Source organism: Pelodiscus sinensis, chromosome 5 (assembly GCF_049634645.1).
Source record: "Pelodiscus sinensis isolate JC-2024 chromosome 5, ASM4963464v1, whole genome shotgun sequence".
NCBI classification, from domain to species: Eukaryota; Metazoa; Chordata; order Testudines; family Trionychidae; genus Pelodiscus; species Pelodiscus sinensis.
The window spans coordinates 20023103-20036556 of NC_134715.1; the positions used below are offsets into that span (position 1 = coordinate 20023103).

At 42.3% G+C, this 13454-nt stretch overlaps 1 protein-coding gene across 2 annotated transcripts in view; it reads right to left on the bottom strand.

The window, feature by feature from the left end:
* Nucleotides 1-3414: 3414 nt before the first annotated feature.
* The window catches only part of UNC5C (unc-5 netrin receptor C), a 424416-nt gene continuing 414376 nt past the window's right edge, over nucleotides 3415-13454 (bottom strand). For both annotated transcript variants that reach the window (XM_006111944.4, XM_006111943.4), the window contains 2 exons: nucleotides 11524-11702; nucleotides 3415-10981 (listed from right to left, as the gene is read on the bottom strand). In XM_006111944.4, the coding sequence (XP_006112006.1) occupies nucleotides 10816-10981; nucleotides 11524-11702 (345 nt within the window). In that variant the 3' untranslated portion in view covers nucleotides 3415-10815. The remainder of the gene's footprint in view (nucleotides 10982-11523; nucleotides 11703-13454) is intronic.

Consider the following 13454-nt stretch of genomic DNA (forward strand, 5'->3'; position numbering starts at 1 on the left):
CGCTTGATGACCTCTTGAGGTCCCTTCCAGTTCTAGTAGTCTATGAATCTTGCCTTCCAAGGTAATCCACTGCTTTAAGAAACAGTGGGTTAAAGTAAGAGCTGTAGTTTGAGCTGTGTTAGGAGCTCAAACCAAGCAGGTAGGAGCTGTGGTGGGTCCCGCAGTGGTTCTAGCTTTTTTCTTAATCAAGCATCTGCTTGATACTGGGCTAAGTGGTGTGATGTTTTCTTGTGGGAAGACTCAGGGGGAGGCTTGAGACTTCACTAGCATCATGTCTGACCTGGGCTATGATTTTTAACCTGGGCAGCTGGGGTATTGGTTACGTTTTTCACTCTCACATCTGTCTGTGTCGATTTAGCTCCATTGAAAGTGGTGGAGTTATTCCTGACTTTATACCAGCATATGGTAACTGAGAAGCCAATTGGGCTAAGAATGTATCAGCAGGGGATCCTGAACTGCTTCTCTGAAGTAGGTAGGATCTAACCCCACGCATTCAACAAAAAAATCACGGGACTTTAAACATTTTCAAAAAAATGTTGGGGTCTTTTAGTTACGTTCTTATTTAAGTCTTTGGTAGGGTTGCCAGCTGTTTTAACCAAAAATACCGAACACCTCCCTCCTCCGCTCCCCCTGCCTAAAAAAGGGGAAAAAATTCTGTTGAGGAATAAAAAGGGGGAGACCAAAGTTGAGAGAAGAAAAACAGGACCCAGACAGAGTTAAGTAAAAAAAAAACCAGCATGGCCCCTTTAAGCAGTGGCTTTTTTTGCCAGCAGCCATTTTGTTTTTCTGTTCCAGACACAAGACAAGCCCCTGGGGAACCAGATAAGTGTGTGTGAGTGGGGGGGGGGGGGCTGGACCCAGTTTCTCAGTGTGTTGTGGGGTTGCTAGGTGTCTGGTATTTTCGTTTCCTAGCAGGGAAAAAAAAATCAGGACATCTGGGGTGTCTGGTATTTTCTGAATTTTTTTTACCGGACAGGAGGTGAAAATGCTGGACTAGCTGGGTCAATATCAGCCACCTGACAACCTTAGTTGTTGGGTTGTACTCAGGTCATAAGTTCAGACATGGCTCTGCAACTCTGATTGCTAGAAAATTACTATAAAACTGAAGCTGTGTTTTCATGTAACCCCCCCTAACTCTAGGAGCAGTGCCTGTAAGTAAACACGAATAATGCAAGCAATGAGGTTTTGCAAGAGTGAGCAGCCACTAAAAAAAGTTGGCTTGTGGGTGTAAATAGTGTGAGGGGGAGCCAAGTTAGTCTGTAACAGGAAAAACTTAAAAAACACTAAATAGTCTAGTAGCACCTTAAAGACTTTTGGTGTAAATAGTGTGCAAAACCTACTATAAGAGTGCGATGCCTCTCATTCTAACAAGTGTGAAACATGCCTCCTGGAAAGTGTTGCTGATCATGATTTTGCCTGTCTGTCAATGGGGACAACAATTTAAATTGTTACCTCATCACAGGCGCTTCAGTTTTCCCAATGTCAGCAGGCCAAGAATGTGAGCTTATTTCCCTGCCCCCATGGAACTCTTTCTGTGCTTAACCCTTCAGTGCTTTGCTGTTACGAAGAAATGGAATTGCACCAGGTAAAGTTGTTTTCGTCCCATATAGAAGAAAACACTGGAAAATGAGCCTTCCCCTTCATCCATTGTCCTTTTCATTCCCAATAGGAATGGGAGTGGCCACAATTCAGAGAGCTGGAGGGGTGCAGGCTCAGCTGGGCTTATTTTAGCAACTTCATTCCCTGTCTGTGGTTGTGGATTGGTCTATTCTTTGCATGTGGTACACTACAGTTTAGTCTTTTGAAGTTTGATATGGTTTAGTCCATCTAACAGCCTTGGGTAAAATGTAATACAATGGGGCTAGACAGCTCAGAGTAGGACTATCTAATGCAGGGCTACTCAACACAAGGCCCATGGGCCGCTTGTGGCCCGCAGCCCATTTGTTTACGGCCCATGGTGCAATTGGGGTTGATATGAATTTTAGTAGTTAAATCCCTGGACTATCATTGCTCGTTAAAAGTGCTGTCATGTGGGTGGAAATCAGACAGTGGCGGCTGTAGCCAGACACATCCATCTTTGCTTACCTGGAGCATACAGGGCACAGAGAGCAGTAAAATCAGCATAGTCTTCGAAGCCTTGACAGGCGGCGCAGATATGCCAGCTCACCCAGTGACCCTGGACAACTGTAAGCAGAGATAAGAGGGTGGTCAAACTAATCGCTGACCAAGAGGCTGATCAAACTTCAAGAGGCTGCTGAGGAGTGCCCTTGACTGAAACCCATATTGATATGATCACATACTCGTCCGGGGGGGGGGGGGGGGGGAGAGGGGGAGAGAAATCTCCTGCCCAGCAAAGAATGTCCAGTACTCCTAATTTAGTTCTCTCTCTCATACAAGTGTAAATTATTTGAAACTCCCTTGTAAGAACTGGTGCCACAAAAACGGACCAGTACAATTTGGCATCTTAGATAAAAAAAAAAAGGATATGGGCCCCTAGGGGTATAAAGATGGGTCCAGCAGCACCCTCACTCTGAGCATCGAGCTGCCATCTACCTGCTGGCCGGGTTAGGTGTTTGACATCCCGAGGTTCCATGGGGATGCTTACCTCGTATTTGTCTTTCCAAGAAATTAAGGGACCGACCCTGGCCTGACCCTCTGGAGTCGAAAGGCACAGAAGGGGGTAAAAATTGTACCTGGATGCTTTGTTTAAGTATATACCTAGGGTTAGAGCTCTTTAAAGATTAAGCTGTCACTTGGTACCATTATTTCCTATCAGTCTTTTCCTTTGTAACCATTTTAAGATCTATATTTGCTAGCAGTTAAGAAATAGCGCAGTTGCCATTGTAACCACATGCTTTATAAGCCTTGTTAGTAATCCTATAACTGGTTAAGTTTTAACCTGACTCCTTCAGTTGCTGTAACAGAACCAAGCACAATTTAAAAGAACTCCAGCCGGTCATAAGAGACAGATACAGGCAGAGCTGGGCATTTGGATTGTGTCACTTCCAGGGGACAGATCCGTAGGGGCATCTCTCAGCCTTCCCTAGGCTTCCCACTGCGAAGGGATCATGTATCCTCGCAGTCACAATCTGAGGTGTAATAAGCTCTCCCTTTAAACTGTGGGGTGTCTGTCAGCCTGTTGGCTGCCCGACACGGACGTTAAACTTCTCAGGGCACCCGTCAGCCTCCCTAGGCTGCCCGCTGTGATGCGACCTTGTGTCCCAGCAGTTGAAAACGCAGGTGTAACACACACACTGCCCTGACCATCGGCTGACAGCAGCCTGTCAATACAGGTGAACTAGGTGGTCGCCTAGGGTGCCAAGATAAATGGCTGTTGAGGGCTTTGGAGGCGGGGGCGCTGAGCACACGTTTCACCTAGGGCGCCAGTTGCTGGCAGCTCATCTAGGGGCTGTTCCTGAAATTGGATAAATATTGCCTTTTATTAATATCAGCAAAACCGACCTAAATGAGACCTATCTGTTGTGTAGTCTTGCCTTAATCTTTGTATTCATGCCTGTCAGTGTGACACAAGCTATTTGCATGTACATATAACCACACTGAAGCATGGCTCAGCATGTGCTGTGAATAGCATTGTGGCCCTCGGGCCTTCCAAAGTTGAATAACTCTGATCTAATGGTTTCACATTAAATAATGTCAAAGATTACTATAGGTTCTGCTCCTGTGAGCTTTTTCAAGACTGAAAAGGTCTGAGAGGTGGAGAAATTAGATGAGGCCAGTGTTTCCTAAATGTCAGATCAACTCTTACCCTCCCTTACACATTCAGCTGACAAATATGGATGCAAACTTCCCAACATTTATTCATATGACTAGGTCCTACAGCACTTAAAATGTTGCAATAATAGTCCAACTGTGCTAAAAACTTTCTTTACTCATGAAAATCTGGTGCCGGTACAATAACCAAAAATACATTAAAATGTTGGTATTCAACAGCTTGACTCCCCAAAATGGACTAGTAACCACATGGTGCTACTTCTACTGTCTTTTGCAATTGCAGGGGAGCAACAATCACAATGACAGGAATATTTAGAATAAAAATGTAGTTCACAGCATCTTATTCACTGATTTTTCCCATAACTTAGTTTTAATGTTAACTTGCAGGATGTGGCTGTCACTCCATATGTTTGTGGTGCTGGTCCTGGCTGTTGTGTTTAGCATCTTCGGACAAAGACTGGGTCCTGGCATATATTTATATGCAAGAACACTTCCTTTGAGAACACGGATTTGCAAAAATATATAGAAACAAGTAGTGCCTTCTGCCTTACATGGGGACGAAGTTCCAGAAGAAAGAAAGGAAGCTCATTTCAAACATTTGGACACCATCTTATTTTTTTCTAGTTGCTTATAAATATAATTTATTACCTGTTTAAAAATTCTTTCTTACACTTTGTACATGTCAGGCTGACAGAATAAATGCAGGCATTTACAAACAGAGGGGAGGAGAAAAAAGGGATAAGAGGCACACTCAGAACTAGTAAACCACACCTCCACTGTACAGCAATACAAATAATGCAATGGCTAGCACTTCTCTGTTAGTAATTCTTTAGAAAAGGAATTGCATAGAAGATACAGCAACAGGAAAATGAAAACCAAACAGAATACATTATGCCAAAAATCCAAAATCCCAAGAACCTTAAGTAACATGGCTGTGCTGTAACTGTGACACACGTTCAAAGCATGGGTTACACAAGCTTTTCCTTTGTTAGAGACCTCTGTGGGTTAAAAAGGCATTGACTGTGAGATCTGCATGTCACTGTTCAGTACTGAATGGAAAGAGGGCATTTTAGCAAGTGAAGGCAAACATGTACATCCTGCACTACAGCTGGAAAGAATAATGTTCAATACTGATTGTGTTATATGCCTTGCTCTGACGGGGTGGGTGGTGGCTGATGCATGGATTGGAAAATGAAACCCTACAGTGTAGTTCATTCTTTGTAATCTTGTTTATTTTGTAGGGTTATTTCTTTTTAAGCTACTTGGTTTACACCTTACTATAAATAGGTCTTACTTTAGGCCTGTTCTGCCACTGGATGCCAATAGGCATAGCTTAGATTGTATTCAATGAGAAATCACAATCCTGCTTTGGAGTAATGTGAAATGTAACATCTGGGCTCTTAAAAGAAAACCCAGAGTTAGCTTGATACCAGAACTATTGCATTTCCTACAATGAGAAGGTGAAATCCAGAGTACAATACACACATAGCAATTAATTTCTCTGTAAACAGTAAGTGAAGACTAACCCACTAATGTAATGTACACTTTCACTGACATCATAAGAAATGTTAAATACCTTTCATCTATAGAGATGAGTGAAATCTATCTTTTTTTTTATAGGCATTACCTAAACAGGGCCTTTCATATGTCAGATTAGTGGGGACTTTGAGACATATCAAGTTTAAATGGGTGATAAGTGAATGAGTTTATATCCAGAGAAGTACACCCACCATTATCCAGAGTTCAGTTCTGGTGAGTTAGTGAAGGCCAATTTCTAGTTGTTCCATGCATTGTCTTGCCAGCTAACAACACTCTTGGTACTGAAACCATTGCCTCCCATCTGCTACAGCTCTGCTTACCTGAGCTTGAGGTGATGCTAAATGCTGAATTTTGGACACCACCGTGATAGTTTATTTTCATTGGAATGAAAGGGAGGATGCAGACAAGGGACTGTAACTTCACTGCAGAGTCATTTCCAAAGCATCTTAGGCTGTGAGGAAATAGGGATGAGGTATCACTTATTCAACCAAAGTTACCTGACATAATAGCTAAGGGCCTCCAGAAGCTATTATAAATACCCTTTTTTGCCTCCCTTCCCCTTCAACTTTGCCTTCACGTGAAAGTCCCACCTTGATAGGAACATAATATTTATGATTAAAAAGTTGCAATGCGCCTTACAAAACTTCACAAACTAAATGCTCAAAATATAGACTAGAAAAAGCAGTAAAGGTGACCCTGAAGTGAATACCTGGTTGGAGTCCCTCACAGAGGAAGCTGTAAAGGTTCTCTTTTCATTCATAAACCACTTGCATCCTCAGCTTGTGACTGACCTCTGAGGGTGACTAGTCACTTCAGGGCCTGCCACCAGATCACAATAATACCTGAAAAGATTTTTCAAATGCTCAATAAGGTAGTTTACAAAGTGCCCTGAACTTAGGATCAAACAGACTCAACTGTGTTATCTCGTATAAAATCAAGCTAAGTGCTGTAATCACTACTCAGCTAAAACATACAACAAAGTCTACAATGTTAAAAAAAACCAACCCAAACCTATTTTAGGAAGCAAGCTGAATCTCATCAGTACACTGGCCATAATATTAGGTTAGCTCTGTGTAAACACATCTATAGATGAGCAACAGAAACGCCAAGACACTCAGGTTAATAAAAATATCTTTGCATGATGTGCCGCCCAAACAGCTAAATGTCCCGTGAATGTTTAAGGAATCTTGGTCACTAACCAACGCCTACAAAATCAAATCCCGTCTGAGAATACCTCAGTCACTTCAGAACTATACATAGTTCATAAAAATAATAATCTGGTCTCACACTGTTCAATATGATTCCACTGGTATGCATGTAAAACTTACAAAGGACTTATTGACTACACTGACAGTGGTCTTTACGAGAAAAACACAAAAGAACTCAAAGCAATGAGGCAAAAACAACTCCATCCAATAGTGATTTTAAATCAGATTTTCAAAGGCTGTAGATATTTTTATATATATTTATATATAACATTTTATTTATATCATTATCAACCAACACATAAAGAGGCGGCATAACGAGCAGCAAAACTGCAATAACTAAAAAAAAAAATGGCGTGGCCAATGAAAATATTAAACTTTTTTTTAAAGTCACTACGTTGAGGTTAAGAAGTGTGCAGTCATTTTTTTCCCAACAAGCTGATTTACCCACTGTAAATTTTATGCCAGTTTTCTTAAGAGTCAGTGCTGTCTTCACAACTGAATTGCCATTCTAAACAGCCAGCTCACAAAATTTATTTCCCTCTGGTAAGGTAATCTCTATTAGTTTTCAGCTGGTGTCAGTATTATATAGAGTGTGGTCCATAGCACTAGATGGCAGTGTGTACAAACATACAGAGGGAAAGACTGCTTCTATTTTCTCTCATCCAAGGGATTTTGAAAATTAATCTATTTCCAAAAAACAAGTCCCCCCACCCACCCACCCCTCCGTTTCCTCAATGGAACAGATACAAATTGAATATGGAGCACGCCAAGTGGAGATTAGTAAAGATGGGTTTTCAGCTGCAAATTCATCATCATATTCTGGCATCCACGGACCACTTAGGCCTTTTCAGGGGTGGAAAGAACCCCCCCACCCCACTCCAAAAATGTGAGAAGCTTGAATTGAAGTGGAAACAACAGTGGAGAAAGAATCTGGTTTGGACGGAACTTAGAGGGGCACCTGAGTCCTGAACCAATTATCAATTTGCAATTGAGGAGGTGCAATTGCAAAGTACAACCAGTTACCTTTCATTAATCTTGGGTGTTAATTTACATTGGACCATTCAACAGAGTCATTTAGGCTACACCAAATGCCTATCATTAGACGCATCATTAGACCTTGCTGCTCATGTGAAGCTGTTGCAAGAGAAGGGCAAGGAAACCTTTGATCTTACACTGGATTACTTGGGGTCTTTTAGAATTCCTGGACACCCGAGCAAATGGGCTGGAACAAGAACAAGAACAGCTATGGTTCTGAGTCAGAAGGACCATCCACTTTCTCAACAATTGGCAATATTTGTTTGGATAGGCAATCGTTCTCTACCCCACTCTCCCTCCTCAGAATATTGGCTAAGCTTTTCCTAGTGATAAATCTCCTTAGCAAGGAAGTAAAGAATGTTGTTGACCCTCGGTAAGAACTGCTCATAAAAACTGTCCAGCTGTAGATTTCTTAATCCAGGAACAGCTGCTGTCAGCAAAAAGCACTCCAACCCCAAGGGTATGACTAACAGAAGCTCCCTCTCCTGGTGAGAAGGCTGCAGGTTTTCCCACTGAGTGAAAACTTTCAGTAGTGAGGTCAAATGACCTTAGAAGTTTATATGACAAACTACTCAGAGTAGACAGCAAGAACTGAGGGATAGCAAAAGGGCATCAGCCTGTCCTGACAGAGCAGCCCAGCAGAAGGTGCATCAAAGCTGCACCTGCTTGGAGCTGAAAGCTGTAATTTAGGGTGGAAAACAGGGACACACATCTTTAAGCTTCACTTTTATACCTTTGGAGGGAACAAAGTGGGGGAAATGGTTAAACTGCTGCTGAAATGTAGGAACTGGGCTTCCCTAAAGAGGGAGAAATGAAGGTGTCAGCAGCCGATAGATGAGTCTAGGAAAGCATACTGGAGACAAGAGGGGAGTAGCGGGGAAAACTAGAGGAAAGGGTGAGACTGAACAAAACCCACTCGACTCTATGGAAAGACTTCTACTGAGCTCCATAGCATTTCGATTAGACCTTAAAATAACAGGATTATAATGCTGCGTACGAAAAGTACAATCAGGTTGGAATGCATCAGAGAGTACGCCACATGAAAACCCAGGCAGATACCGAACATAAGAACATGTGTCCACCAGCCCCTGAGGATGGGTTTCACCACTTCTGAGTTGCTAGCAAATTGCTCTCCACCCAGGGAATGATTTATGAACATTGTCCTGTGTTTAATAAATACACAGTTGGGTGCCACTGAGCCGAAGCTAAAAAGCCTATAGAAATGTCAAGATGGGGAAAAGGTCAGATGAAATTCGCCTTCCTTTTTGACCAATGACATTTCCACAGTTACATTTAAAAATGCAGACTTTAAAAACCTGAAGGGAAAAATATCCCATTGAAGAATACAAAGTGAGAACATAAATAAAAGTGTCAGTGGTTGGCTCGAAGCTTGGAGCAAATAGCACGGGTGAGAACACTCTCCTAGCATTGGAAGGGAAAGCAAAGATTAGGAAGAAATATTGAAATGATATGCCCTGCATCATACGAAGGAGTCACACTCTTCCCACTACGCACAAGCAAAATAAGTCTGCAAAGAAATGACAGCCAGAATAACAACAGTTAATTTCACTTGACTAACAATTCCCCCCATCAGCTGCATCAAAATGGTAAAGAGAGACAGGAGAAGAACACAAACGAGTGAGTTCCACAACAGTGGGAATGAGTTCAAGCCATAACTAGCCAGACAACTTTGAAGAGCATTTCTTGGCTGTGGAAATAGCAAGGACAAAGCTCTGCTGAATAGCATTGTTCAACCCCATTGCCCTACACTACCCTGCCTGGTGGAACTCTCCTGGCCTCCAATGGCACTTCCCTGCATGCAGGGAGAGCAGGAATAACGAACCACTTTATGGATCACAGGGCAGAACCTGCCTATAGAATAAAATGGAGCAGTCTCCTCATTCCATTATCATAACTCGTGATTAAAACCAAAGGGCTGGTTTTCAGTTGGGCTGAGCACTCACCATCCCAAGGAAAGTAAATGGGACTGATGGCTGCTCAAGACCTCCTTCCCCCTGCAAAAAAAATCAGACCTCAAGGTCTTAATTTTCCAGAGCACGCATGCCTGGTTTTGCATACACACTGCCTGATGTCATCCCAGACTATCCAAGTCAGTCATCGAGGGGAAGTACCTGGTGCTACACATGCTTCTGAAAATTAAGGGCTCTGTGTGTTTGGTTTGGGAGGGTGCATTCACAGCATTGGCACGGGGCAGCCCTGCCTTCCAGCATAACAATGAGATGTTTGCTCCTCAAATCATTAGTAAATAGGGGGTGTTGCAGAAGCTCACGTGATGCAGTAGTTGGCACTCATCAAACTAGATTCTCTGCTATGGAGAATTGGGTCTAGTGCATGCTAACCAGGCAAGCATGCTCTGCTGCCTAACCAAGGGTTGGAGGATGCGGACAAAGGCTTCTGACAAAATTAGAAATTAAAATGAAATAATAATAATCCTTGCACTAGATACTTATCAGTAAATAATTATTATAGCAAAATCTGTGTGCAGGGTTGTTTCCTCTTATCCCACGCCCATTCCACATTGCATCTCTCTCTCTCATACACACTTTCTTTAAGAAGGGATCTGATATATGTATTGTGAATTGAAAATGACTCCCTATCTTCCCTACAATCCTATAGCTATTTTTCACAAAGAACCTGTGGAATTCCCTTGAAGGTGGCGAGAGGAACATGCATTCCTGCCTAGCACCCGGATTATCTGCTTTCCAGATGCACACATTTCAAAACACTGGTTTTACAACCAGATCCAACGATGGGAGGATTATTTTGAGACTCTTGATGCATGGCTTTGTAGCCAAAGGCTGAATTTCACTGGAAATTGATAATCTGAAATAGCCACAACCAACTGTCCACAACTTTGTCTAGAATGGCTTTAAATAAAAATATAAAGAGCCATGGACAGTCTCCTTACCCCTGTCCGGTATTTGATGTAAACAATGTCCATAGAAACTGGGATTGTTAAGAAAGTTTATCCATACATCTGGATAGCAATAAAAAGCGTTTCCTAGGAAACTGTAAAATCCTGTACCAAGCAGTGTACAGCCAAGCTGAGGGGAAAGGTAGGTTGATTTATATTTTCAAGGTACAACTTTGCATGATTTCTTTTAGATCCTGTGATAATGTACAAGGAAAACACATGTGAAAGTCAGGGCTGTTGTTTTCTTCTTTGAAATGTCTTTTGTGAAACTCATTGGTCTGGGTATTCATTACGTTTCTTATTCATAGTTGGCAGGGCACTCTCACTACCCTCTTTCCATGTCTTCTTTTTCATTCCAAGGTTGCATCAATATTTTCCTTCTGCCGCCAAAGAAACAACTGTTTCGTGTCTTCCCATTTCTTCAAGGACTGCTGCCAACATGCTCAGGTTGCCATCAGGAAAATTCTGGGCTTCCCAAAGATCTAGGATCACACCTGTCGGACTCGATTTTGTAGCAAAATAATTTAGGTACCTGCAGCAGAACAAAGGGAAATCTTCTTGTAAGACTGCCACTGTCAATGCTGATTCCAACTATTCACAAACCACACCCACTATGTACACTTTTCATGAGCATTCGCTGTGACTAATCTGTAGGTCTTTGCACTGTACTTGTGTGCTGTATCCTTCTGCACCAAATCTTCAGTTAGTGTAAATCAAGACTGCCTCCCCCCCACTCTTGCTTGCATACACTTGGGATCATTTAGACAGCTGATGAGGATCTGCCCCACCTGTTCACAGTGGTACTCTTGCCTATGTGGTTCATCCAAACCTGCTTTTTTGTGGTCCACTTACTCTGTAAAAAGTTCTCTGAGAAATTCCTCTCCCATGGAAATTAATGGCAAATTGTCCACAGATTTTACTGGGATCAAGATTAGGCCTTTAACAATGACAGTGGTGAATGACACCTCCCTCCCCTTCATTCTGTGAGGACACCTGGAATAATGCTGTATTATAGAACAGCTCTTAGGTAGTCCCTCAGCCAAGTTGTTTAGTTCACACAAGCAACACACCCACCTGTCCAATTTCAGTTTGTGGGCTAGCATCCTCCAGTCATGGCCCCTGGTCTGTGGGGCATCAAGGCTGCTGCAAAGCTTTTGTCTGATGGGCAGGGGAATACTGAAAGCGCTCGGTCCCACAATGGTAGTGATGGTACTTCCTGAATCCATGAGAGGATAATCGATGCCGGTAGGTTCCTAAGTTTTGTAGAAGGGGTCGGGGGTGGAAATAAATCAGTGTTATTACTGAACACAAAAACAGTAACCAAACATTTATGCAGAATCCTATTACTCATGTTAGGGGAGTAGCAGCTAATCAGGTTGTACATGCACTTTATGTCAGTTAATGGAAAGGAACAAAAATATTTATAGCTAACTTTGCACACACCTCTCCAGGTTGGTCTAGAAGAAAACCTCAGTTAATGTGATTGCTTAGGGAAAGAGAACAAGCTCCTTCTTAGGGCAAAATGCTACCCTTAGAGCTGTAAAGCAGATATCAGTGTCTTCTGCGAGAGTTTCCCATACAGAGAAGAGGGCAACTACAAATAGAGGGGAGCAAGCCAGATGACAGAAAATGCGTCAAGGGACCCTATGTTTTCTACCTGTGTAAATGAAAATATGTAGTTCAGGGGAAAGCATATATGCCTCAGAGTTGTATGGGACTTGGGGAGAAGGAGTATTTTTGATGCACCATTCCTTCTTCAGTATGGGGCCAGGCATGGTGTGCCAGCAGCAAGAGGAGACACACATGGAGAGACACAGATATAGATCAATGGCATCACAGCAGCTCAGTGGATAAGCTGCGATTATCTTACAGCTAGCACCTGAGCTCTTGGAGTTTTTTGGTGAGATACAATCCATGTAGACTTAGTTTACGTCTCTATAGGCATTAGCTGATCCCTCATTTTTATGCGGACCTCAGTTTGCATTGAGACATGGAACATGCTGTTCCCCAACTCCTATTGTAACCCTCCTCCTCTGCTCTCTCTTTTACACCAAGTCAGGGGCTAACAAATAACATAGGCTTTACACATCCTGGCAGTCACCTTTCACCTACCCCTGGTGGGTTTCTTTGACATTTTACTCCTCTTTGTATTGCCATCTGGCTTGCAGGAATGGGGTACACATTTGACATACCTAACTGAAGAATCTATGAACAACAAGTGTTAGATGCTTTAGGCAGGGACCTTGTCCATCTCCTTGCCTGAAAAGTGTCTTATCATGTGTTGTATATAGAGAAAACCCACCATAACAATTTAAAACAGCAGGTTAATCTTGCAAAAACTGGAGGTTACATTTTTTTAGGATCTCACCCAAACAAATCCTGAGACTAAATGTTGGTTGCTGGCCTATCTGAGATCTGAGTTTCTTTGTCTGGAAACACTTCAAGAACATCCTTTCTGGAAGAATTCTGGCCCGTTTGCTTTCAGGCCCAGTCACAATCCAGAAGGGCAAGATGCATAAGTGAAAAAAGAGGAAGGGAAAGATGAATCTTTCAGCCACTCTTGAAAGCTCCGCTGGGTTCAGATTTTTTATAATTGTAATGTGATCACCCTTTCAGAAGATAGGTGATTCTTTTTACAGAGGAGAGATATGTTTCACCCATATCAACATGGTTATTGCCCACACAATTAAAAAGTCTGTAGAATATTTTTTAATGAAATGTATGTGGGAAGGCCAAGAGGTGTAGAGGAGCAGACAATTCAGACAGAGATGTCCGTTACAGATCAATTTATTAAAAGGAGGATCTCTATAGCCTCATAAACAAGATAGAAAGAAGTTGATAAAGTACATGTAGGAATTAGTGAGGAACCATCAAATATAGCACACAAAGGCAATCAACTGAATATTGACAATGCTTACAAGTGCTTACCTGCAAATGCTAGAAATCTAATTGCTAAGATGAGTGAACTAGAGTCTCTCATATCAACTGGGGATATTGAGCACAAA